Consider the following 26,067-nt stretch of genomic DNA (forward strand, 5'->3'; position numbering starts at 1 on the left):
TTGGTGCCAGGCAATTCGGGGACCTGCCGAGTCCCACACAAGCCCCATGCAGGGCCAGGGCTGCTGACCCCACAGCACTGCCGACTCGGCTGGGAGAAGAGTATGGGGCGGGGGCAGCCCCCCTGCAGCCCCGACATCACCACGCTGCTGAGTCAAGGCCTCACCATGCTGCTGAGTCAAGGCACGGTGTGATGCCTTCTCCCCTCCCTGCCTTGACCCAGCACCACCCTGGCACGACCCTGGAGCCCCAGCTGTAGCACCAATCATCTCCCAGAGCCCACACCCCACACCGGGGTCTGCAGCTGCAGGACGTTCTGGCCACACAGGCCCCTTCTGGGGATCCATGCCCACAGCCCAGACTCGCCCAAGACCCACCTCAGGACCTGGGATCTGCTCCCCACTGCTCCCTGCAGCCTGCCCCCTCCTGCCAGAGACCTGTCAGCACCCACCCCCAACCTGCCCAGTGTCTGGCCTGATCGCTGCCCCAACAGCCAGCCTGCAAGGGCCCCAGTGCCCAAAGCTGGAACAATTTGAGTAATAAAATAAGCGAGACGGTATCCAATTCTAACCCAACTATGAAATTGATAACGGCAAGTCCACATGGACAAAAACGAATGATTAAATAACCAATGGGAGAACAGACGTACAAGTCCTGTGCGAAACTTGACATCACGTTGCTCCCCACCTCTTAGGTGTGGGCCACACACACCTTACTCCGCAGAGACAGGACGGCACAGGGGAAGAGGCACAGGCAGGTGTGAGCCGACAAACACACCACGGCCAGGTGACATGCGAGGCCAACACAGACAGGCTGTGTGGAGGGTGTGGACCCAGACCCAGCGATACAAGGAGGCTTCACCTCTGCACCCTTCCTCCCAAAACCCAGAGCCCCAGTCCTTACGAGAAAAACATGAGGCAAACCCCAATGAAGAGCTGCCCCACAAAACACCTGACCAGCCCTCCTTAAAACTACCAAGGTCGTTGAAAACAAGGCAAGTCTGAGAGACCGGCCACAGTGAGAGGGACCTAAAGAGGTGTGACAGTGAAGTGCCACGTGGGGTCCTGGACGGGATCCCGGGACAGAAAGGAGGCAGGAGGGGAGACTGAGGCAAGCGGAATAAAGCCTTAGCTGGAAAGGCGCCGAGAGTGGCTGGTTAAGTGTAACTCGTGCATCGCGCCGACCAACAGGGAGCAGGGATGCCTGTGCTCTACTCCTGTCCTGATTTTTCTATAAATCCGAAACTGTTCCAACATCCGGTCTTCCCAACACCCCACTGAACGAGGGGGTGACAGAACCAAACTACCTGGGCCAAGCATTTGAAAATTGCCCCCGGGTTGCACGGGGGGCAGCATCAAGGAAAAACAAACATAAGGGCCTTTGTCCTCCTTAACACCCTGCACTGCACCCTCCGGCCCCTCAGGATGCAGAGCAGTGGGACGTGCTTTTCCACACCTGCCACACCCATGTGCACCGCCACGTCCACGCACACCGCCACGTCCATGCACACCGCCACGTCCACGCACACCGCCCCTACCTAAAGACCTTCTCCAACTCTGGTGTTCCTGCAGACTTCAGCCTTCAGAAGGTGTCATCGCGATAGTTTCCAGGTGGACACAGCAGCGCGACCACATCACTGACTGACCCTCTCCCCAAGACCAAAGGAAGAAAAACTCCAATAAACCTGTAACAGCAAAGAGGAGGAGGGGCTGGGCAGCAATGCCCTGGGACCTGGAAGGCAAAAGGCCCTGTGGCCACCAGGAGACTGCACTGGGCCGAACCCCAAAGAAAGGCCCCGAGCCAGAGGCTCCAGGTAGCCGGAAAGTGGGGGGCCTGCGGTGCAGGGTCCCAGTCACTGAGGAGTCGACCGCCAGACCTGCTTCCTCGCCCAAGGCAGCCGGGGAACGAGAGGGCTTGCGGGGGCAGCAGACTCCTTACCAGGCGTGAGACGCCTGGCCCTCCCAGGCAGGACACTCCCCCCGGGACTTCCGCCACCACCAGCTCTGTGGTGCCCTACAAGTCAACGTGGGCAGGCAAACAAGGGTCACCAGGGGCCGAGGAAGCCGCAAAGGCCAGGACAAACAGAAAAAGGGACCCTCAGTGGAAACAGCTGAGTACGAGGCCGAAGAAAACACCGAAAGGAGACGCTATCACCAACCGCTGCCAGCCACACCCTCCCACCGTGTGCCGCCATCAGCAGCAGCCGCGGGGCCAGCACTGTGGCTTCGATACTAATCCCGTGACAGCCTTGGGAGCCAAGCCTTTTACCACCACGCCCACTTACGAGGGTCGGGGACACGGTGGAGAGCGTTGTGGCCGAGGTCACGTGGCTGGTGAGTAGCAGAGCTGGGGCCTGACCACACAGCTTCAGGCCCTGGGGCACGTGGCAAATAGCATAGGCTTAAGCCAGCCCTCGGGGTTTGAGTCCCGGCTCAAACTGTGATTTTGGGAAATTTCTTGACCTCTCTGTGCCTTGGTGCTGTTCTTTCCCCAGAACAAAGAAAACAATGGTGCCCACCCCACAGGGAACTGAGAAGATTAAATGAATTTACACACAGGAAGCCTCTGCAGCCGTGAATGTGCTAGGCACTGCTGAATCACCACATGATACCCCGGTGCCTCTCAGCTGAGATGAATAACCCCAGAGAAAGAGTGTGCTATGCCTTTGACACAAGGGCAGGACACTCTGCCTTAAAAAGACACCTTCAGAGAAAAAAGAACGAAAGGTAAGAACAGGAACAAGGTGACAAACTTAATAGATGGTTTGGACAGGAAAATCTGAAGATACCTCCTAGAATATAAAATAAACAAAGAAATGGAAAACAGAAGAGAATTAAAGGACCAGCCTGGGAGGGCCAACAAACAATCAGTGTCAACTCTAAAAAACAGTCAGAGATGGGGAGTCGGCCGTGGGATAAATCACTGGGTGTAAAGCTCCCCACGTCCAAATGTTGCAAGTTTCCACAGCACGAGTTCCCAGCACAAGAGACAATGAACATTACTGTGAAACTTGAGAACCCTGAAGACAAAAGATTCTACAAGACTTTCAGGACAAAAAAACACACACACAAAATCAAAATGGCACCTGACTTCCTGGTCACACAAGAAGCCAGAAGACAGTGGAGCAATCCCTTCCAAATGCAAAGGGAAAATTCTTTCCAACACAGAATTTCATACCTAGCTAAACTATCCTTAAGTGTGTGGCTGGAGGAAAAGCATTTTCCAACTAGATCCCCCAAAAGGGTCTCCCACGCTGTCTTTCTCAGAAAGCTGCTGGAGAGGTCTTAACTGGAGATTAAGCCAACAAAGATGAAGACAGGGAGCCAGAGATCAAGACTGTAGGCAGAGGAGAGAGGAGGGAGCTGTTCCCAGCTCGGGGCACAGGGAAGCCCTACGGCATGCTGTGTGGGGGCCGGGGGGCACCAGGAGGGAGGTGACACAGGCATCGGCGGGCGCTGCCCCTCTGCTGGGAAGAGAAAACTGGAGTAAATGTGAGACAAGACGTCTAGAAAACTGATTTAAACAATCACGATGTATTAAGTCCAAGGAAACCCAAAAGTTGTGCAAACAAGGGACTGCAATCCTGGTAGTTCATGAATATTCACATCACCCACAATTAGGTAAACACTCAACGACTGAAAACAATAAACAGTAACATAACTCCATCAGGAGGATGGAACAAGGAAGAGATAGGCTGAAGTGTCCCAGAGAAAGTGGGGAAGTAACATCCTAAATGGAAAAGTCTAGAAATAGCAGCAGAAATGTGTCATTTAGAAATCTGGAAATAAATGTCAAGAAGAAACTGCTCTGATCCCCTCCAGGGGGTGGGGCCGGGGCAGCAGGGAGGACCAGGGACACATGTTCACTCTTTGTGAGTCCCACAGGACTATCAACACCTTACAATAGAAAATCGGGAAAACTCAAAATAAAATTTTAAATAGAATGTACAATGCAAACTTTACACACAACCATTCAGCAAGGGCAACACCGCAATTTCCTCACCAGGACAAGACACCAGGCCCGGCCTGTGTACACCTGATACAGCCGCATGAGATTCTCTCAACAATCGAGGTGTGGTGAGGAGCAAACAGAGGAAGCCATCCGGGCCCACGCCGAGCCGCCAGTCCACCCTGGGTCCCCACAGCCCCTCCAGACGCAGGGCGGCTCCGTCTTGCAGTCGGTCGAATCTTTTCAAACCTCCCACAGAAGACACGTTAAAAAAGAAAACTTCAGAAAGACCAGACACACTCAAACCCCCTATTTAAAGACAACATCAAGTCAGGGCCCTTCCACCCACCAGAGCGTGTGTAAACTCTTCCTGTGCACCCGATATGTGAGCGTGGACGAAACGACGCCCCCGTGCCCTCACACCCGGCAGACGTGCTCACAGCACCGCTGGAACAACCGGCAGCAGGGATCTGTTCACGTCAACTTGGCGTCGCGCCTCTCCTGACTCTGATCCTCTCTCAGGGGGAACAACAGACCTGTGGGCCCACCAAGGCTGCCCGGAGACGGTGGAATCACTGGTTCTGCCTGGAGGCCTCACAGAGAAGCACCCAGTCCTGAGCGTGGCGGGTGCCCTCCTTCGCGTGTTCAGGAGAATCCCAGAAATGTGCCGCTGGGCCCTGATGCGCGGAGGGGACTCTGCCACAGCATCTCCTGTATGAGTGACAACTGCCGTCACTTCATGACCAAACACAAGTTGAACACTGGACGACCGACTGGTTCAGGTGGCTTCTTTTGAATAAAGCTTTTCCTTTTTTTTTTTTTTTTTTTGAGATGGAGTCTCACTCTGTTGCCCAGGCTGGAGTGCAGTGGCGCAATCTCAACTCACTGCAACCCACACCTCCCGGGTTCAAGCGATTCTCCTGCCTCAGCCTCCCGAATGACTGGGATTACAGGTGCCCGCCGCCACGCCCGGCTAATTTTTGTATTTTTAGTAGAGATGGGGTTTCACCATGTTGGCCAGGCTGGTCTTGAACTCCTGACCTCAGGTGATCCCCCACCTCAGCCTCCCAAAGTGCTGGGATTACAGACGTGAGCCACCGCGCCTGGCCTGAACAAAGCTTTTTCTGCCCTTTGCATAAAACGACAAACACTTCTGGAGGCCCAGCATCGTGCCGACCCCAGGGGCTGGGAGGTGGGGACGCCTCAGGGTGCCTGTCCAGCCTGTGGCGTGAGGGTTGGTAGGAGCGGTGGCCGCACGTTCTGCTCCCCCTGCCACATGTGGGAGGCGGGGAGATGGCCGGGGAGTGAGTGGGCGCCAGGAGACCAGACCTGCCGAGCCCACACTCAAGCACCATGACCAGCACAGCCAGGGACCTGCTACTGGTTTTCCAGATGTCCTCACACTTCCCCACAGGCTTCCCCTTGATGGCACTGGGCACCCCCTCAGCCCCGGCCCCAAACAGCCCATTCAGGGGCCTGGCCCTGCAACAGCTCCCTGCCCGGCTCCTGGGCAAAGCTCCACATCAGCACAGGAAAGGACGGTTACGCCAATTTTGGGGTCCTCAGCAGAGGCTGGTGCCTGACCCCATGGACGGTCCCCCAGCCCCCCGACGGTTCAACCTCCACGTGCCCGGCTGAGTCCTCGGTGATCAGAAACGTCCGGCAGATGAGACACAGCCCCCACCGCTACACACGAGAGCAGGTCACAAACACAGGAACTTCTGAGGATGCTCAGTGGGCCTCTCCACTGGGGTCATCGACAGCCGTGGCAGGTCCCCACCAGACCCCGCAGAAGGTCCGGGGCACCCAGTGTGGATGGGCCGGGCTCTCAGGCGCCCTGTGGACACTCTGGGCCGACGGATCTGATTAACTGGGAGCCTCGGAAATATCGCAGCAGAGCCCCGAGCCCAGAGGTAAGTCTGGGAGGTGGGACCAAGCTTGGAGTTGGCCAGAGGAACACACAACTCCTTACATAACCACCAGTGGCTCCGAAGTCTAGGAAGACAGTCGGAGAAGGGCCCCCACTGATGGCTGATGCAGCTGGGACAGGAATGTGGAAGATGTGTGCCGATCTGGCCGAGACACAGACACGGGTACCACAGCCGGCTCCGGCCGCATCAACACGAAACAGCTTGCAGGGGCAGCCTGCGGCCCCCCCCGTCTGTCCCCATCCTGGCTCTGACTCACCCACCGAAGGCCATCAGACCAAAACCCAGTAACCGCTCGAATCCTGACCCTGGCCACAGCCCTCCCACCCAGCACTGTATTCCCACCACGAGGGATCGTGCCAGCTGTGCACGGCCAGCGTGGGCTCACACGAAAGCAGAGGCCAAGCCGTCCCAGGCAGCGAGGAAACCATGACGCAGCACGTTTCTCCTCGCAGGCAGGCGCACGTGTGAAAACCACCCAGCTCCTTCTCTCTCCCACTCACCCCATCAACACAGAATCTTCATCATTCAAGGACCCCTGCGGCCCAAGCTGGCTGTGCAGAGCGGCCCCGTGTCTGCTGAGGTCCCTTCGCGCCTGGGGGAGGGGCGTGCTGCCAGCCTCCCCAGCACCCAGCACCCCACGAGGGGGAAAGCCGCCTTCCCCAGCGGCCCAGTCCCCCAGGCCCACAGCTCCCCACAAGCCTGACTGGGGATGCTGGTTGTTGTTGTTGTTGTTGTTTTACAAAAACACCTTTCAAAATGGTCGTCAGAAAAGCACCCACATTGCCACGTCCCTGCCAAACACCGTGCAGCCCCCAGACCTCTCTGAGTCTACCTCCAACCATCTCAGAACAGAAAACAGGACGCCGCAGCCCCACTCCTCGCCACCATCCGAGGACCCCGATGGAGTGAGCTGTGCACATTAACCCTGGCCGTGCCACCCAGACGCCGACCCAACACTGTCAACGCAAAACGGGGGTTCAGACAGGCGGGAGGGCAGGCTCCAGACAGAAACACTGCGAGCCTGGAACAGGTGCCGGCTGTTACCGCCACCAGTCCTGGCACCTGGGGTCTCCAGACTTCACCCCTGTGGTCTCATCAATCTGCCCACCTGCAGAACGGAGAGGAAGCGGCAGACGTACCCATCCGTCCTGGCCCTGCCACAGACTCACAGACCCACAACCAAACAGCATCAGCTACAGCGAAACTCCCAACAGCCAGCGACTCCCCAGGGCCAGGCAGGCAGACGAGCCCAAAATGACTTCCCCGAGCCCCCCGGCCCCCAGCCCTCCGCAGCCACCGCCACGCATCCACCAGGCCTGGGCCACACACCATCCGTCCTCGGGGTGAGCATGTCCCTCCAGCAGCCCCTGCCTCGCTCGGAAGGTCCCTCCACCGCCTTATGTTTCTAAAAATCTGTCACCCGCAAAACAACAGCCTCTCACTGCGTTTCCCCCGACATCGCCGGGAGCTGCTGCAGCCGCACACCTTCCCCGGGCCGGGTACCAGCCGTGTTGCTGCCCGGAGCATCTGTGCAGCGCACAGGCGGCGGCAACAACGGGACTCAGACCCAGAATGCTGACTCGGGCACCATCCTCCGCACGCACGGCCTGCAGCACGGCTGGCCCAGCCCCGGGGGCGCGGACAATCCACAGGGGAGATGCCCCCGACTCACCGGCTTTCTTCTCCTGCCTCCTCAGCGCAGGTTCTTTATGCTCTGTGCGTGGCGGGCGTGCAGGGAGGCATCTTCCTTCCCTTTGACGAGCTGGTGCTGTGTCGGCTCGCCTCCAGCCCGACAATAGGCAGGGAGGCTCGAGCGCGAGGAGCAGATATTTAACGGAAGGCCGGCTGTCCTGTCCCCCGCCCCTCACATCCCTGCCTCCTCATGTCTCCAGGCCCGGGTGGTACCCGGCTCCCCCGGGAAGCTGTAGCCAGCAGCTGAGGCACAAACTAAAACACGGCATGGATGTGGAGGAGCTGACGCTGACGTCACAGGAAAACAAGCATCTCTGCATCAGCACAGCACAGAGAGCGTGCGGGCAGCAGCCAGACCCAGGCAGGGCTCGGACTCAGCGGACCTTGAAAATGCAACATGGGAACAGAACCCAGCTGAGCCTGGGGTACTGCAGGTCGGCCTGCCAGGCTGGGAGTGGGGGACAGTGCAGCTGTGGCCGGGGCAAGTGACCTCTGACCTGCATCCAGAGGCTGTGAATGGGCTCGACGCCAATGGCCAAGGGTCCTGAGCACTGTCCTGCGGCCTCGGAACGGAGGGGAGGAGAGGAGGCATGGGGGCCTTGCGATGTGGTTGTGTCCACCCCAGGAACCCCACCAGTGTCTGCAGGGACGGTGGGCGGACGGTGCAGGAACAGGAAAGGCCAAGCTTCGCCAGGCTGAAAACTGTCCCAGCTGGCCTGGAAATGCATACCCCCAGCCTAAGGCAGGAGACACCCCCATTTCCGAGGCTGGACCTCACGTGCTGTGCTGTGCTGTGCCTGGCTGTGGCCAGCCCGGGCTCCTGGGCAGACCCAGAGCCGCCACCGCTGCTGGGTGGCCTGACCCTCCAAACCCCGCCCTGGTTCCCTGACAAACCCTGGGACCTCAGCATCACTGGAAAATGAGAGCTGGCATTTTTCTACAGTCATAAAAACATATGGGGCGGCAGGGTGCTCGGCTGGGAATTCTGCCCGCTACCCCAATCCCACTCGGCACCTGTGCTGACCCCACATGGGCCAGGCTTCGCGCTGGGGGTGCAGAGGGACAGAGGGGAGTGTACTGCAGACCTCTGGCTCTGACCAGTCACACCACACGCTCCCTGCATGCTTATGTGCTGTGCCCTCAATGCTCCAGCACCTGTGGCCCTGCTGACTCTGGAAGGACGAACCCTTGAGGGGCCAACCGATTCCTAGAGACAGCAAATGACTCATCCCACAGTGAACCTTTCAAATGCAAACCCATCAACCCAGAACCCTCACCTGGGCCCACCTCCTACATGGGCCCCCAGTCGTCCTGGGGGCCTCCCCACATCACAGGGACAGCCCCTGCACCCCAGAGCCCGCTGAAGTTACTCCACCTGGCCGACCCAATGCCTACTCCCCCCGACTTTCCCACGGAAACCACAGTAAAGGCCCCCACTCACACAGCCCCCTGCCTCTAACCCACTCGGCACTTCCCCGCACGGCCCTGCAAGGCATGAGGAGGCCTCCTCTCGGGAGCTGAGTAATAAACGACCTTCTCGACAGCATCGTCTCCTGATCACTGGCCTCCCGTACCTGCCTGAACAGGAATAAAGCCTCCATTTAAATCATCAAGCTCATAAACCCGTGTTTATCTGCATTCACGCAGTGGAACCCGGGCCAAAGCCCAGGGTTCAAATTCCAGCTCTGTCAGCAGCTCACCACGAGGCACGGCCACTTCTCCAAAAGGCCAAGCTTCCCTCGTCAGGCGGCTGACCAGCTATGTGAGGGGCATTCTGTAAAATGTGAAACACATAAACCTAACATGTGCGTCTCACTCAAGTCCCCAAATCTACGGGGAACGAGGGCTAGCAACCTACGATGCCTGGTGCTCCAAATCACTCAAGCTAGGATATCTACGCTTTTAATTGGCTGAATAAAATGAAAAGGAGAATATTTTGAAACACAGGAAAAGAGTCTATAAAATTCAGATTTCAGCATGCATGAAGTTTCACTGGGACACGGCCATGCACCTCCTCGGGCGCCGCCCACGCCTGCTCAGAACCCCAGGCTTCAACTACGTGGCCCTGGACAGAAGCAGCTCGCAGACCCCTGGCTAGGGCTATAAAATCATCAGACCACCGAACACCACAGCCACACTGGGCTCCCATAGGAAATACGCATTTATCCTGGTCCAATGTAAACTTCACACAGACGGCCGGCTCAGCATCACGACCACTGTCCTTCAGCCAACTCCTTTCTCCTAATCCATCCCAAAATACCCAGTTTTGCAGAACTCTAGAACATTCAGGCTCAGCAGGCAGATTGTCAATTTTATTAGAAGCCTATTTTAGGGGGAAAACTAGCTTTTCCAGTTTGTTGCAAATAATTTGAGACAAAGCTGAATGAAACTGGATTTTTTAATAAAACAACAGACATACCTATAAATACCAGGGAATCACAGGCGTCCGCTGACAGGCTTCCGTGGTAACCCGCCCACCTAGGCCTGGAGGACACCAGTAGCGTCCTCACTAGGCTTGGCTGCCTCCTCTCAGACACCGCGGGGGCCTGGAACACGCTTGGTGGGGCCGCTCTCCTCCCACTTGACCCTCCCTGGGTGGGAGAGGCGGCAAGGCAGCCTCCTCACTGAGCACTTACCATGTTCCAGGAGCTCCTCTAAACTCTGTTGAGCTTCACAAAGCCCCTTTTACAGAAAAGGAAACTGAGGCACGGGGAGCCCCACCTACTTGCCCAAAGTCACAGCGCAGGCTCCCTGCCGGTGGGGTTTGAACCCGGCAGCACAGGCGCCCACCTGGGCATTCGGCCCCAGCACCGCCCAGGTCACACACCTGGGTGCACTGGCTGCTCCCAGCAGGCAACTCCATGGCAGCCCCGGGTCCAGCACCCTTCATGTCCCTGTGGGGATGGTGTCCCCGCCAAGGACCCCTCTCTGCCCCAGCCTGCAAGGCTATGAGGACGGGAGGCACACAGGCCGGGGGATGGATCCGGGGATTCCGCCATTGCCCCGAGTGAGACACTACGGCCAGAAGGCCCAGCGCCCAGAGAGCCCCTTCCTCTTCTTGGCCCACCCTGGCCCCTGCAACTGAGGACTGTCCCCCGCCAGCCCCACCCCGGCCCCTACTGTGGGGTCAGGAAGGGCCCCTCCACGCCCCCCATGGCTCCACCCATGTGGCTGCAGCCCCTTCCCCTGTTATCTGCCCCAGGACCCCCAGGACCACCAGCACGGGAGAGCCCAGGCTCCTCCACTCCCCCAACACAGGCCAAGGCGACTTTGCCACCCTTGCGTCCAGGAACCCGCTATTAACATCCCTGGTCATGAAAACCTCCTTCTTGCCAAGTAGAAATGGCCTTGGAGCTGGGTTCAGGGGCTCAGCAGGGGATATACCCAGAGGCAAAGGCAACAGTCGAGGTGTCCTCCCGGTCAAACCCCAGGGGCCCCAACAGACCCAAGGGGTGAGGCTCGGGAGGGTCCCAGCTGCCTGGCCCGCGCGTTCCAGGCTCCAGAACCCACTACCAGGACCACCCTAAGTGACAAGATGGGCTACAGTGGGGTGGGGCTGCCTGCTACCGGCGGAATGTGGCACGGAGGACACCTCCACCCAGGGTGCAGGCTGGAGCAGGGCTCCGCTGCCCAGGGACGCTGTCTGTGCTGTGGACGGGCAGAGACCAACAACAGGAAATGCATGGGGCAGCCAGCACTGGCTCTGATGACCCCAAGGAACCACCAGCTGCTAAGTGGGGTCTGCGGCTGCCCGGCCCGGCGGAGTTTGTATTTCCTCCATGGACTCTAAGGACTTCGTAGGCCTGGTCCAGCAGACCACCCAGCGCTGCCCTCAGCAGGGTCTGGGTGCAAAGCCAGGCTTCCTCCGGCACCTCCTCCACAGGTCGGGCACCCTGAGTCTCCACCACACACCACAGGGAGGCCAATGGGGCCTGACGGGGGACCACCTTGTCCCATGGATGCTGCCCAGGCCTGAGGCGACCCACCGAGGAGCCCCAGAGCCTCCGGACTGGAGCAGCAGCAGCAGCGACTCCACCCAAAGGAAGACTGGGACTGCCGCCTACAGCATCCCCCTTCCCTCCACATGACGGGCTCAGCCATCTAGAAACAGCACCTTCTCCTCCAGGAATCCCCTGGAGCCAACACAGAGGGGCCAGGGTGTTGGGAGGTCCCTCTCTTACTGCCGGGGTTCAGGGGACTGCCCACCACCCACCAGGAGAAGTGGCAGAAAGGGCCCTGGCTGTTGTCTTGACATCTCCCTCCCTGCCACATCCACCTACTGTCCTTTGAGACGGGTATTAACACTCACTCTAAGGGGAGTCTGATCCTAAGCACTTTTACAAACATGATATTATTTATAATCACCCCGTTTTACAGGTAAAGAAAAGGCACCACTAAACGGGCCATTCCCTCAAGGTAATGGCAACATTCTTGTTGGTGGAGCCCCAGGAACTTTCTGGACACCCACCCCTTTCCACCCCACGCCCCTTTGCCCAGTACCCTCCCTGCCAGGTGCAGCAGCCTCCAGCCATGGGGGTTCTCCAGCTGCCCATCACCTCCTGGACCATGCCTCCCAAAGGGACCACCATGGCTGGGGCCTGCAGCTGGGGCTAGGTCCGGAGAGGCCAAAGGCTGGAGGATCTCGCTTTCAACCAGCACAGCACGGACGCAGGGGAGGCGCTCTCCCGGACGGGGCTGACGGAGGTTCCGGGGCTTGCATCGGTTGGGGTATGGCTGGAACACTAAGGACAAGCGACTGCAGAAGGGATGCCGTTCAAGATGCACCCGGTGGGATGGCGACAGCGGGAACCGGGCCACGTGTTCCAGTGGCGGCCAGCAGGGTGGTGACAATGGCAACTGGGCCACGTGTCCTGGTGGTGGCCGGCAGAGTGGTGGACTGGTGGGAACCAGGCCACGTCTCCTCAACTCTGCGGGGAGGCTGCACACCCAGGCCTCCCTACTTAGAGGGGTCGGTCCAAAAGGGGCGTCAGTCTCATTTACACTGAGCGCCGGCTGGGCCTGTCCCAGCCAGAAGAACCTACAGAAGAGCCGCCTGCCGTCTGTCCTGCCAGGTGCTGGCCCAGCACATGGTCCCAGTGACCAGCGCCACTGGCAGCACGAACCTCCCGCGGGGCGGGGGCCTGGGCAGAGAGCGTTTCCTGGGGCAGAGCTTACCCACACATTGCTGGTGGGGACAGATCACCCAGCACTCCCACAAGATCAGAGGCAGACCTCGATGTAGTCAACTGTGGTGCACTGAAGATGAGCCCCCAAAACGATAAGTCCACGTCCTACACCAGAACCTGTGAGATGACCCTCCTTTGGAAAAGGTTCCTGCACATGTGATTAAGTCGAAGTCTCAAGGTGAGTGTCCCGGACTGCCCAGGTGGGGCCCAAAGCCGACCACCGGTGTCCCCGTGAGAAAAGACACAGACATGGGGGGCCTCAGGGTGATAGGCCAGAGGCTGGAGTGACGTCTACAAGTCAAGAGTTGACAGCAGCCCCAGAGCTGGGTGGCCAGGAAGCAGGCTGCTCAGAGCCTCCCAACACAGCTGGCCCTGGCCACACCTTGGCCCCGGGTCTGCAGCCTGCTGGCTCCAGCTTCCCCTCTGGGGTGGGGGTGACGAGGAAGGAGGGGGGTCTCTGAGAGTGGCCCTCCCACATGGCTGCATCAAAGCGGGGCCGCCCCAACCCCCAGCGATGCTCTCCTGTTACCAGGGCTGGGCTTGCAGCTGGGATCTGCCCCAGAGGAGCTGCTAGGAGGTCTTCGAATCCAGCCTTGGTCTCACCGCTGCCCCGAGGAACGTACTGCTGCCTCTCGTGGCAGACGTGGCTCAGGCTGACAGGGCCGCCAACGTCCAGAGTCCCACGGCCTGAGGGATCTGCACCGAGGAGCTGCTTGAGGGATCTGCTGCATTTGGGGCTGTGAGTCTCATCCGCTCAAGTCCAAGAGAAGGGCCCTTCCCAGGTTGGCCCAGGTGCCAGTCGATACCACCCCAGACACAGACACTCACGCAAAGCGGCTCAAAGACCAAAATGCTAGAAAATAAATTTGTATCACTAGGGGAAGCCAGAAGGGAAAATATTTTTTTTTTTTTTTTTTTTTTTTTTGAGACAGAGTCTCGCTCTGTCACCCAGGCTGGAGTGCAGTGGCCGGATCTCAGTTCACTATGAGCTCCGCCTCCCGGGTTTACACTATTCTCCTGCCTCAGCCTCCGAGTAGCTGGGACTACAGGCGCCTGCCACCTCACCCGGCTAGTTTTTTTGTATTTTTTAGTAGAGACAGGGTTTCACCATGTTAGCCAGGATGGTCTCGATCTCCTGACCTCGTGATCCGCCCGTCTTGGCCTCCCAAAGTGCTGGGATTACAGGCTTGAGCCACCGTGCCTGGCCAGAAGGGAAAATATTAACAGATTTGAGTATTGAAACAAAAATCACACACACCATTTCTGTATGACCAGACACAGCAAGGAGGGACAAAGAAGAGGAATCCGGGAAAATACTGGCCACACAGCGCCTTACCCGGTGCTGCAGCGAACAGACAGTGAAGATGGAGAAACAAGCAGCAGAGGGGCCCGAGGCACCTGTGGCCCCTCATGTGGACCCCCGTGCCACCACCTTCCTGGGCCCTGGGCAGCCAGGCACACGTGGCAGCAGGTGGAGCCCGCAGACCCCAGCTCCACCACCCAATCACTCCCCGTCAACACCAACGAGGCCGCCACGGACACACACAGAGAATCCCCACTCAACCAGGGCGTGACCAGCCCTCACCTCCCCCAAAAAACCAGGCGCTCCTGATCTCATCACACGCTCAGCCCCGAATGCCCCGGCCCCCAGGTGTCCATCAGCAGAGGAACGGACAGACAGACAGGGTGAATCGCATCACAGAATTCATCCAGCCATAAAAAGGAATGAAAAACCAACTAGGGAGAAGACACGTAAAGAAACAGAAGACTTGAACAACACAACGAACCACGTAGCTCTGACAGACACAGCAGAGCACTGTACCCACATCGGGGCACAACCTCAACGCACAGGGGACGTTTTCCAGGACAGAACACCAGTGAGCCACAGATGCAGCCGCGGTAAATCTGAAAAATCAGACATTATCCGAAGTATCTTCTCCAACCACACTGAGATGAACTTAGAAATCAGTTAACAGAAAGAAAACAGAAGAATTCACAAATATATGGAAATAACACTACAAACTCAACCAACAGATAGAAGATGAAACCACAAAGAAAATCAGAAAATGCTGAGAGATGAATGAAAATAGAAACACAACATATCAAAATTTCAGGGATGCAGAGAAGGTAGTGCTAAGAAGAAAATTTATAGTGATGAACTTTTTCTGTGTGTGAAACACAGTTTTGCCATGTGGCCCAAGGCTGGTCTCCAACTCCTGGCCTCAAGTGATCCTCCCTCTTCAGCCTCCCAAAGCACTGAGATTACAGGCATAAGCCATGGCGTGCCTGGCTATGGTGAAAAATATTTGAAATAAAAAAACGAGAAAGATCTCAAATTAACAACCAAATTTTACACTTTAAGGAACCAGAAAAAGAACAAACCAAAAGTTGGCAGAAGGACGAAAATAATAAAGATGAGAGCAGGGCTGGGTGCGGTGGCTCACGCCTGTAATCCCCACACCTTGGGAGGCCAAGGTAGGCAGATCATCTGAGGTCAGGAGTTCGGGACAAGCCTGGCCAACACGCGAAACCACGTCTCTACTAGAAGTACAAAAGTCAGCTGGGCATGATGGTGCATGCCTGTAACGCCAGCTACTCAGGAGGCTGAGGCAGGGGAATCACTTGAACCCAGGAGGCAGAGGGTGACATGAGCTGAGATCGAGCCACCGCACTCTCTCCATTAGAGAGAGAGAGAGAGAGAGAGAGAGAACCTCCCAACAAAGCAAAGCCCAGGGCCTGACGGCTTCACAGGCAAATTCTACCAAACACTTAAAGAACGAACTCCAGTTCTTCTCAAACTTTTCCAAAAAAATTGAAGAGGAAGGAACGCTTCCTTACTCATCCTGTGAGGCCAGCACTACTCTGACACCAAAGCCAAACAAAGTCACGACAAGAACCTCCGGCCAATGAGTCTTACGAACATGGAAATAATTATCCCTTATGAACACGGATGTAATTGTCCCTTATAAACACAGACGTAAAAATCCTCTACAAAATACTAGTAAAATGAATGCAGCAGCATATCAAGAAAATTACACACCATGAGCAAGCAGAATTTATTCATAGGATGCAAGGATGGTTCAATGTATGAAAATTAAAGTAATATATCACGTGAACAAAATGAAGGAAAAAAACCACATGACCGTTTCAAGTGATGCAGAAAAAGCATGTGACAAAATTCAAAGCCCTTTCATGATAAAAACAATTGACAAACTTGGAATAGAAGGAAATTATCTCATCATAATAAAAACGACGTATGAAAAACCCACAGCAGACATTACACTCAGTGATGAAAACCTGAAAGCTTTTCTTTGAAGATTAGGACAAAGACAAGCATGATTGATCACACCACTTTTATTCAACAGAGTAGTGGAATTCTAGCCAGAATAATTAGGCAAGAAAAAGAAATACAAGGCATCCAAATCAGGAAGGAAAAAGTAAAATTATCTCTGTGCACAGATGATATGATCTTACATGTAAGAAAGCTCTAAAGATTCCACAGAAAGTTGTTAGAACTAATAAATTCAGCAAAGCAGCAGGCAAAAAAGTCAACACACAAAAATCGACCGCACTTCTATACACTGACAATAAACAACCCAAAAGGGAAATTAAGGAAACAATTCCACTTGCAACAGTATCAAAAAGAGTAAAACTTTTAGGAATTAACCAAGGGGGTAAAGACTTGTACAAAGAAAACTGTAAAACACTGCTGAAAGAAATCAAAGATGACATAAACAAATGGAAACACACTTCAGTTCATGGATTGGAAGACTTCATACTGTTAAGACATCAGGACTACCCAAAGTGATCTACAGAGCCAGTGCAATCCCTAATCCCAATAATGTTTTCTTGCAGAAATAGAAAAGTCTGTCCTAAAATTCATCTGGAATCTCAGGGGACCCCAAAACAATCTTGAAAAGGAAGAACAAAGCTGGAGGGCTCACACTTCCTGATTTCAAAACTTCCTACAAAGCTACAGTGATCAAAACAGTGTGGCACTGGCTCAAAGAGAGACACAGAGACCAATGGACTAGAACAGAGACTCCACAAGCGAACCCTCCCATATACGGTGAAACGATTTTCAACAAGGGTGCCAATGCCATCCAATGGGGAGTCTTTTCACCAATGGCGCTAAGAAAACTGGACCTCCACATGTAAAGGAATGAAGTTAGACGCTTACCTTACACCACATACAAAATTTAACTCAAGATAGATCCATGACCTAAACATAAAACCTAAAATTATAAAATCCTTAGATGAAAAAGAAGGGGAAAAGCTTCACAACGTTGGATTCGGCAGTGATTTCTTGGATGTGACACCAAATACACAGGCAACAAAAGAAAAAAAAAAACATTAAGCAGGATTTCAGGAAAATTTTAAAACTTTGTCCATCAAAAGACACTAAAAACAAAGTAAAAAGACAACCTACAGAATAGAAGATATTTGCTAATCACATATCTGATAAGGGATTAACATCCAGGACAGAGAACTACTAAGACTCACCAACAAAAAAACCAAACAATCCATTCAAAAACGGACACAGGACGTGAACAGACATTTCACCAAAGAAGATACAGAAATGGCCAACAAGGCCAGGCATGGCAGCTCACACCTATAGTCCCAGCACTTTGGGAGGCCGAGGTGGGTGGATCACTTGAGGTCAGGAGTTCGAGACTAACCTGGCCAACATGGGGAAACCCCATCTCCACTAAAAATATAAAAATTAGCTGGACACGGTGGCGGGTGCCTGTAATCCCAGCTACTCGTGAAATTGAAACAGGAGAATCGCTTGAACCTGGGAGGCGGAGGTTGCAGTGAGCTGAGATCGTGCCACTGCATTCCAGCCTGGGCAACAGAGCAAGACTCCATCTCAAAAAAAAAAAACAGAAATAGCCAACAGGCACATGAAAAAATGCTCAACATCACTTATCGCCAGGGAAATGAGAACCAAAACCACAATGACATGCCACCTCACGCCCATTAGTACAGCTACTGTCAAAAAAACAGAAAAAGGCAAGAGCTGGAGAAGATGGGAGACAGCGGCACTCGTGCACTATTGCAGGGGGTGGAAAATGCTGCAGCCACCGTGGGAAATGGCACAGCAGCTCTTTAAACAGAATTATCGGCCAGGTGCGGTGGCTCACACCTGTAATCCCAACACTTTGGGAGACCGACGTCGGCAGACTGCTTGAGCCCAGGAGTTCAAGACCAGGCCGTGCAACATGGTGAAACTCTGTCTCTACAAAAAATACAAAAATTAGCCAGGCGTGGAGGCACCTGCCTTTAGTCCCAGTTACTTGGGAGGCTGAGACAGGAGAATCGCTTGAGCCCAGGAGGTGGAGGCTGCAGTGAGCCGAGATTGTGCCACTGCACTGCAGCCTGGGCGACAGAGCGAGACGCTGTCTCAAAAATAAATAAATAAAACCAGAATGATCAATGATCCAGCAATTCCACTTCCAGATCTACACCCAGAACCGAAGGCAGGGTCTCCAGAGGTCACTGTGCACCCGTGCTCACAGCAGCATCATTCACGACAGCTAAACTGTGGAAGTCACCCATGTGTCCACCGACAGAAACGGGTAAACAAAATACATCCAGGCAACAGCTTGTGGTTCAGTCTTAAGAAAGAAGGAGACGGGCCGGGCGCGGTGGCTCAAGCCTGTAATCCCAGCACTTTGGGAGGCCGAGACGGGCGGATCACGAGGTCAGGAGATCGAGACCATCCTGGCTAACACGGTGAAACCCCGTCTCTACTAAAAAATACAAAAAACTAGCCGGGCGAGGTGGCGGCGCCTGTAGTCCCAGCTACTCGGGAGGCTGAGGCAGGAGAATGGCGGGAACCTGGGAGGCGGAGCTTGCAGTGAGCTGAGATCCGGCCACTGCACTCCAGCCTGGACGACAGAGCGAGACTCCGTCTCAAAAAAAAAAAAAAAAAAAAAGAAAGAAGGAGACTGTGACACAGGCTGCTCATGGCTGCACCTTGAGGACACGGCACTGAGTGAAATAAGCTGTCACAAAAGGACAGATCCTGTGCGACTCCTCTCACAGGAGGTCCCTAGAGTCACCAAACTCACAGAAACAGAAAGCGGTGGGTGGGTGTCGGGGGCTGGGGGAGGCAGAATGGGGAGTGAGTGTTTCATGGGGACAGAGGCTGAGTCTGTGAAGATGAAGAGAGTTCTGGAGATGGGCAGTGATGATGGCCGGACAGCAATGTGAGTATCAAATACCAATGAATTGTACCTTTCAAAAATGGCTAAGATGGGGCCAGGCTCAGTGGCTCACACTTGTAATCCCAGCACTTTGGGAGGCCAAGATGGGTAGGTCACTTGAGTCCAGGAGTTTGAGACCAGCCTGGGCAACATGGTAAAACCCTATCTCTACAAAAAACAAAACAAAAACAAAAACAAAAAAACCTCAGCCAAGCGTGGTAACGCACACCTGTAATCCCAGCTACTCAGGAGGCTGAGGCGCGAGGACTACTTGAGCCTGGGAGGCAGAGGTTGTAGCCAAGATTGCACCACGCACTCCAGCCTGGGTGACAGAGCAAGACTCCGTCCCCTCACCACCGCCCCCCCCCAAAAAAAAAGGTAAGATGGCAAAAATAGATGTTATGTGCATTTTACCAGAATAGAAAAAAGATCTGCAGTGCTAAGAATGCCCTAGCATGGAAGAACCTTGGGAAGGTCAGGCGGGTGAGAGCCACCAGAGGCAAAAGGACGAATGTGCGGGATTCCACAGACACTGAACGTCCAGAATCCACAGAGACAGAGGCCGAGTGGAGGTGGCCAGGGCCGGGGCTGGGGCGGAACAGGGAGTGACCGCTGACGGGCACGGGCTTTCCTCTTGGAATATATTTTGGGTTTGGAACTACATAGAGGTGATAGTTGCAAGTATAGAGTTTTTTTAGAAATCCATAAAACCAATTAACTTCATCTAGACACACATAGAAAGTGCCAGAAGAAGGCCGGGCGTGGTGGCTCACGCCTGTAATCCCAGCACTTTGGGAGGCCGAGGCGGGCGGATCACAAGGTCAGGAGATCGAGACCATGGTGAAACACCGTCTCTACTAAAAAATAGAAAAAAATTAGCCGGGCGCAGTGGCGGGCGCCTGTAGTCCCAGCTACTCGGGAGGATGAGGCAGGAGAATGGCGTGAACCCGGGAGGCGGAGCTTGCAGTGAGCCGAGATTGCGCCACTGCACTCCAGCCTGGGCGACAGAGCGAGACTCTGTCTCAAAAAAAAAAAAAAAAAAAAAAGAAAGTGCCAGAAGATCCTCTGCTGACGGTGAGACAGGCACGTCCAGGCATCTGAACCAGGCCCATGGTACAGCCGCAGTCCTGTCCTCATCCGCCTCTGGTGTGCTCCATCCACTGCCCACACCTCCCAGTCTGACCCTTCTCACTGACCCTCAGCCCGGGCAGTGCTGCCTGAGGACAAAAACACCTGTGAACATCCCCACAGGCGCTAAAACCACAGAGCCCCGGGCGGTGGCCACTGGCAACCAGAGCAGGGTGTCCTGTCTGAGATGAGCACTGAAGTCACAGTGAAAGAAACATGTACGGCATCAGGGAGAGCGCCAGCCCCCCAAGCCCTGGTGGCCTGGGACCCCGTGTGGGCAGCGTGTTCTCACACACTCCTGACACTAGCACCATAAAACCCACCCCATGTCCAGGTGGACATCAGCACGCAGGGCAGGGCAGGGCAGGGTTCCCCACCCCCGGCACCCACCTCTGACCTCCTCGGCAAAGGCTACCCCAGAGGCTCTGGCGGAATGTCCCCAACCAGGCTGAGTGGTCCCCAAAGCCGTGGAGCCACCCCTGGTAAACATCTCAAGGACCTACTCATGTGTCCCAGGAGGTTCTTCCTTGGGGCTTGGCCACGTTCTCCGCATTCCCCACAGTGACTCGGCCGCCACCCCCACAACACACTCCCCTGCAGAGCCCAGGCCCCGGGGCATCCTGTGACCCCCCAACTTCCCCTTCCTCCACTGCAGTGGATGAGCAAACGCGGGCCCCCGTCCCTACGTGAGGCCGGCAGGTTGTCCACACGGGCAGAGAGGCGCCCTGAGGTCGCAGACAGAAAGAGCAGACCCCAGGCCCCCAGGCAGGGTTGAGACAAGAGGCAGACATGGCGTAGAAATACGGCGGGCTTCCCCCGCCCCCAGGGGCTACACTGGCCACATGTGGACACCTTTGGGTGCGCACGGTCTCAGCGCACATGGGACCGATGAGCACGGTCCTGTCACCAAGTCAAACAATCATCCAGGTGGCAAATAACCATGGCCCGTGGTCCCCTCCTACAAAGCCGCAGCATGAGGCTGCAGGGCGCTGCGGAGGGACAACTATCGTCTGACCAACGGGGAGTATGTCTTACTTATGTGTTTACATAAACGTTACGTGCTTGCACCCAGCCCCACCCTGAGCTGCTCCAGGCACCCCCAGATCAGCCCCATCTCAGAAGTCTCCCCCTGACCCACAGCCCCTGCAGCCCACAAGCCGGCCCCAGTCCCACTTGAGGCAAAACTACAGCCGAGCACCCACCCCTGCTCCTGGACCTCGCTGGCCTGTGCAGACTCCGTCCGGCACCCTCGGGGCCCCCAAAGTTCTTACCCCTGAGACTCCCCATTCCCCCACCGCCTTCTCAACATGGCCTCCGAATTCCAACCTGCACCCTTGCCCGGCCACTCCCGCCCGGGGCCGTGGACGTCACACGTCATCTCCCTTCCACCTGCCTCTCACTGGGACACACAGGGTCCCCATCTCTCCAGCCCAGGTGGTACTATCTCCAGAGCCACAACCAGGGCTGAACAAAGGAACGCGCCCCCCGCCTCCTCACACTTGCCTCATGCTGCCAAAACCGCCCGGTGGTGTCTGCCTGCCACGGCCATACCCCATCTCCTCCTGCCGGCCCCCGGGCAGGTCCAGCCCCAGACCACCCGCTCCACTCCTGCCAGGGCCCGCCTCTGGATGTCTCCTCGGCCTTGCCGGCCACGGTTCAGGGACCCCTGTTGGCTGAGGGCTTGAAACCAGGATGCCACGCCACCCTCTCCCCGGGGTGATCATGGAAATCCCGTGGCTCCTGGGGCCTCCCCTGCGCTAAGTGCTGCCAAACCTCTATTCGACCCCACTTCTCCCTGGAAGCCGAGACTCTAACCCCAACTGCCCACTCGCCCTCTTGGCCTGAATCTGCCTCCACCTCCGCTTCCTGCCCAACACAGGGCACCGCCGACACCCAGCATCCAGCCTGAGGCCAACCTGGTGTGCACCCTGGCAGCAGGGGTTGGGGACACCTTGCCTGAAGGGCACTGAGCCACGTCCCCTGCACTGGACAGGCAGCGGCCTCGGTCCAGGATCTCCTGCCCACACAACAAACAAGGCATGGCACGGACGCTGGAGGCAGTGTGGGGTTTGGAGGGTGGGGGTGGAACCCCATCAAACACAGCCATGGGATGCATGGCCCCAGAGCAGCGTAGCCACCTGCTCAGGGCCCAGCAGTCTCCGGGATGTGGTAGGAAGTGAGGTCAGAAGCTTCCCTCTGAAGCCACAACCCCCAGGACTCACTTTCCTTCTTCTCCTCCTGATGGAGCCAGCGTGGAATGAAGGGAGCCCCCACTCCAGCTCAGGGGCCAGCAGGGACCAGGAGGAGAGGACAACTGGCCTGGGGGTGGTCATGAGCTGAGGCAGCCACATGGGAGCAATGTCCAGCGTCCCACCTGGCCTTTCCCTCCCATGGAGACAGCAAGGCACCCCGGACTTCTCATGCCACCAACCAGCCAAGCGAGGCCCCCGCCACGCGGTGCTGTCAGCCAGAACGTGCACAGGCAGCAGCTGAGGTCACCATGGCTGCTCGTGCCCTGACGCTCCATGAGGGTGAACCTCCGAAAACGGCGCCACTGCCTCCTCCTCGGCACAACGGATCAATAGTTCAACCCCGTAACATGCAAGACTGGCGTAGGAAACCCCAGTACTCACTGTCTTCTCCTGGACACGGCAGTCCTGGCTGCTCAGGGGTGCTCGGGAAAACTGGACGAGAGAGAGGAAGAGAGAGCGTCAAGGCCCCGCGGCTGCCACTCAACAGTCTCACGGAGGAAGTCCCGCCTCAGGCAGGCTGAGCACACGGACTTCACACAAGGCGCACGTGGCATTGCCAAGGAGAGCCTGCTCCTGGGAGACGTGAAACCCAGTGTGTCTACGTAGGCCAGGCTCCATTAGGTAGGACTTAAAAACCCACAGAAAAATTTAGGGTAAAAGCCAATCAGAGGGACCTGGACAGCAGAGCCGTCAGAGAAAGCTACTGATTTGTATTTTTAAACTATATAAAAATGGGGAAGAACTGCAATTACTTTGAAAACTGACTTGTAAAAGCACTTTAGATTCCATTTCTTCATACTCAAGACAGAGTTCAAAATTATTTTAACACACATCCTGGGCTTCCACGATAAATTATCAAAATAGATGCCTAGGAAATATTAAAACTTAGCTGGAAACGATGGCTCACGCCTGCAATCCCAGCACTTTGGGAGGCTGAGATGAGAGGATGGCTCCAGACCAGGAGTTCAAGACCAGCCTGGCCAACATGACAAAACCCCATCTTTAATTCTATATATGTGTGTGTGTGTGTGTGTGTGCGTGCGTGTGTACGTGTGTATATACATGCATATATGCATAAAAGTATTAAAACTTTAATAAAACAAACATTTTTTGTTTTTCGTTTTTTTGAGATGGAGTCTCATTCTGTGCCTAGGCTGGAGTGCAGTGGCACGATCTTGGCTCACTGCAACCCCTGCCTCCCAGGTTCCAGCAATTCTCCTGCCTCAGCCTCCCAAGTAGCTGGGATTACAGGCGTGCGCCACAACGCCTGGCTAATTTTTGTATTTTTAGTAGAGATGGGGTTTCACCATGTTGGTCAGGCTAGTCTTGAACTCCTGACCTCAAGTGATCCAACTGCCTCAGCCTCCCAAAGTGCTGGGATTACAAGTGTGCACCACAAAGCCCGGCCCTAACTATTTTTCTTTTACCTAGGAAATAACGTGAATTTTTAAAGCACCATATCTTTCAATGTAGAAAGGTAAAACGTGCTTACTATCACAATCGCAATAAAGTGGACGAGGTTAGGCACAGCTACAAGTTTATTTATCTGAGACAGGGTTTCGCTCCGTCACTCAGGCTAGAGTGCAATGGCACAATCACAGTTTACTGTAGCCTCTACCTCCTGGGCTCAAGGAATCCTCCCACCTCGGCCTCCCGAGTAGCTGGGACTACAGATGCACCATCACGTCTGGCTATTTAAAAATTGGGCCGGGCACGGTGGCTCACACCTGTAATCCCAACATTTTGGGAGGCTGAGGCGGGTGGATCACCTGAGGGCAAGAGTTAGAGACCGGCCTGACCAACACGGCGAGACCCCATCTCTACTAAAAATACAAAAATTAGGCTGGGCGCAGTGGCTCACGTCTGCAATCCCAGCACTTTGGGAGGCTGAGGCGGGTGGATGATGAGGTCAGGAGATCCGGACCCTCCTGGCTAACACAGTGAAACCCCGTCTCTACTAAAAATACAAAACATTAGCCAGGCGTGATGGCGCCTGTAGTCCCAGCTACTCGGGAGGGTGAGGCAGAAGAATCACTTGAACCCGGGAGCCGGAGGTTGCAGTGAGCTGAGATCACGCCACTGCACTCCAGCCTGGGCGACACAGCAAGACTCCATCGAAAAAAAAAAAAATTAGCCAGGCGTGGTGGCACATGCCTTAGTCCCAGCTACTCGGGAGACTGAGGCAGGACAATCGCTTATACCCGGGAGGTGAAGGTTGCAGTGAGCAGAGATAGCGCCACTGCACTCCAGCCTGAGGACAGAGCCAGACTCTGTCTCAAAAAAACAAAACAAAAAAGTTTTGGAGAGATGGGGGTCTATGTTGCCCAGGTTGGTCTTGAACGCCTAGGCTGAAGTGATTCTCCCACCTCGACCTCCCAAAGTGCTGGGATTACAGGCGTGCGCCACTACACCCGGTCTAGTCTTTAAATTTAAAGCCACTTTGATATAAAGGGCTACAAAAATTAAACATTGTAATCAAGTAGCCCCATGTCCAGGAGAATGATAGATCTGTCAGAAAAGGGCTACAAAAATTAAACATTGGCCGGGCGCGGTGGCGCAAGCCTGTAATCCCAGCACTTTGGGAGGCCGAGACGGGCGGATCACCAGGTCAGGAGATCGAGACCATCCTGGCTAACACGGTGAAAAACCCCATCTCTACTAAAAAATACAAAAAACTAGCCGGGCGAGGTGGCGGCGCCTGTAGTCCCAGCTACTCGGGAGGCTGAGGCAGGAGAATGGCGTGAACCCGGGGGGCGGAGCTTGCAGTGAGCCGAGATCGCGCCACTGCACTCCAACCTGGGCGACAGAGGGAGACTCCGTCTCCAAAAAAAAAAAAAAAAAAAAAAATTAAACATTGTAACCAAGTAGCCCCATGTCCAGGAGAATAATGGATCTGTCAGAAAACTGTGGGCGGGGCCAGGCGCGGTGGCTCAAGCCTGTAATCCCAGCATTTTGGGAGGCCGAGACGGGCGGATCACGAGGTCAGGAGATCAAGACCATCCTGGCTAACACGGTGAAACCCCGTCTCTACTAAAAAATACAAAAAACTAGCTGGGCGAGGTGGCGGGCGCCTGTAGTCCCAGCTACTCGGGAGGCTGAGGCAGGAGAATGGCGTGAACCCGGGAAGCGGAGCTTGCAGTGAGCTGAGATCTGGCCACTGCACTCCAGTCTGGGAGACAGAGCAAGACTCCGTCTCAAAAAAAAAAAAAATTTAAAAAAAAAAAAAAGAAAACTGTGGGCGGTTTCGAGCTTTGGTCCCATCTTGGACTCAGTGGTCCATGGCCAGAAGCCTGGCAAGGAGCCCAAGCTAAGCCAGAAGTGGACACAGAGACACAGACGTGGCTGGCTGGCCACAGTTGCTAGAACCACACTCGCAGGCCCCAGATGCCCTGAGACCCCAGCAGTACTGGGGAGTCTAAAGTGCTCACCTAAAGACAAAGTCACATCTCCCACGCGTCAGCTCATCACAGGGCTTTGAACTTAAAGCCGAGGACAGCTGTGAGCCAGGAGCCAGGCCCAGGGAGCACCGGGCAGGTGAGGTGGCTGGTGGGGCTGTCCCCACTGTCCACACGCCCCGTGGGCTCTACGCTGGCCACTGGAGCCTCTGAGCAGTTCATGGGTTCTTTATAAGAGCAGTTTTCATTTGGGTTAATAAAATGTCAAAGAAAAGGCTGGGCGCGGTGGCTCACGCCTGTAATGCCAGCACTTTGGGAGTCTGAGGCG

General features: G+C 55.4%; 1 protein-coding gene across 3 annotated transcripts in view; it reads right to left on the reverse strand.

The window, feature by feature from the left end:
• Positions 1-26,067, reverse strand: part of PRKCZ (protein kinase C zeta) — a 142,640-nt gene that overhangs the window by 109,983 nt on the left and 6,590 nt on the right. The window contains exon 4 of one of the 3 annotated variants that reach the window (XM_073007928.1): positions 22,726-22,776. In XM_073007928.1, coding sequence (XP_072864029.1) covers positions 22,726-22,776 — 51 coding nt within the window. Of the gene's footprint in view, positions 1-7,206; positions 7,412-7,549; positions 7,816-22,725; positions 22,777-26,067 lie in introns of those variants that run through there. The other 2 variants (XM_007980936.3, XM_007980934.3) reach the window with 2 other exon arrangements.

Source organism: Chlorocebus sabaeus, chromosome 20 (assembly GCF_047675955.1).
Source record: "Chlorocebus sabaeus isolate Y175 chromosome 20, mChlSab1.0.hap1, whole genome shotgun sequence".
Classification (NCBI taxonomy): Eukaryota; Metazoa; Chordata; class Mammalia; order Primates; family Cercopithecidae; genus Chlorocebus; species Chlorocebus sabaeus.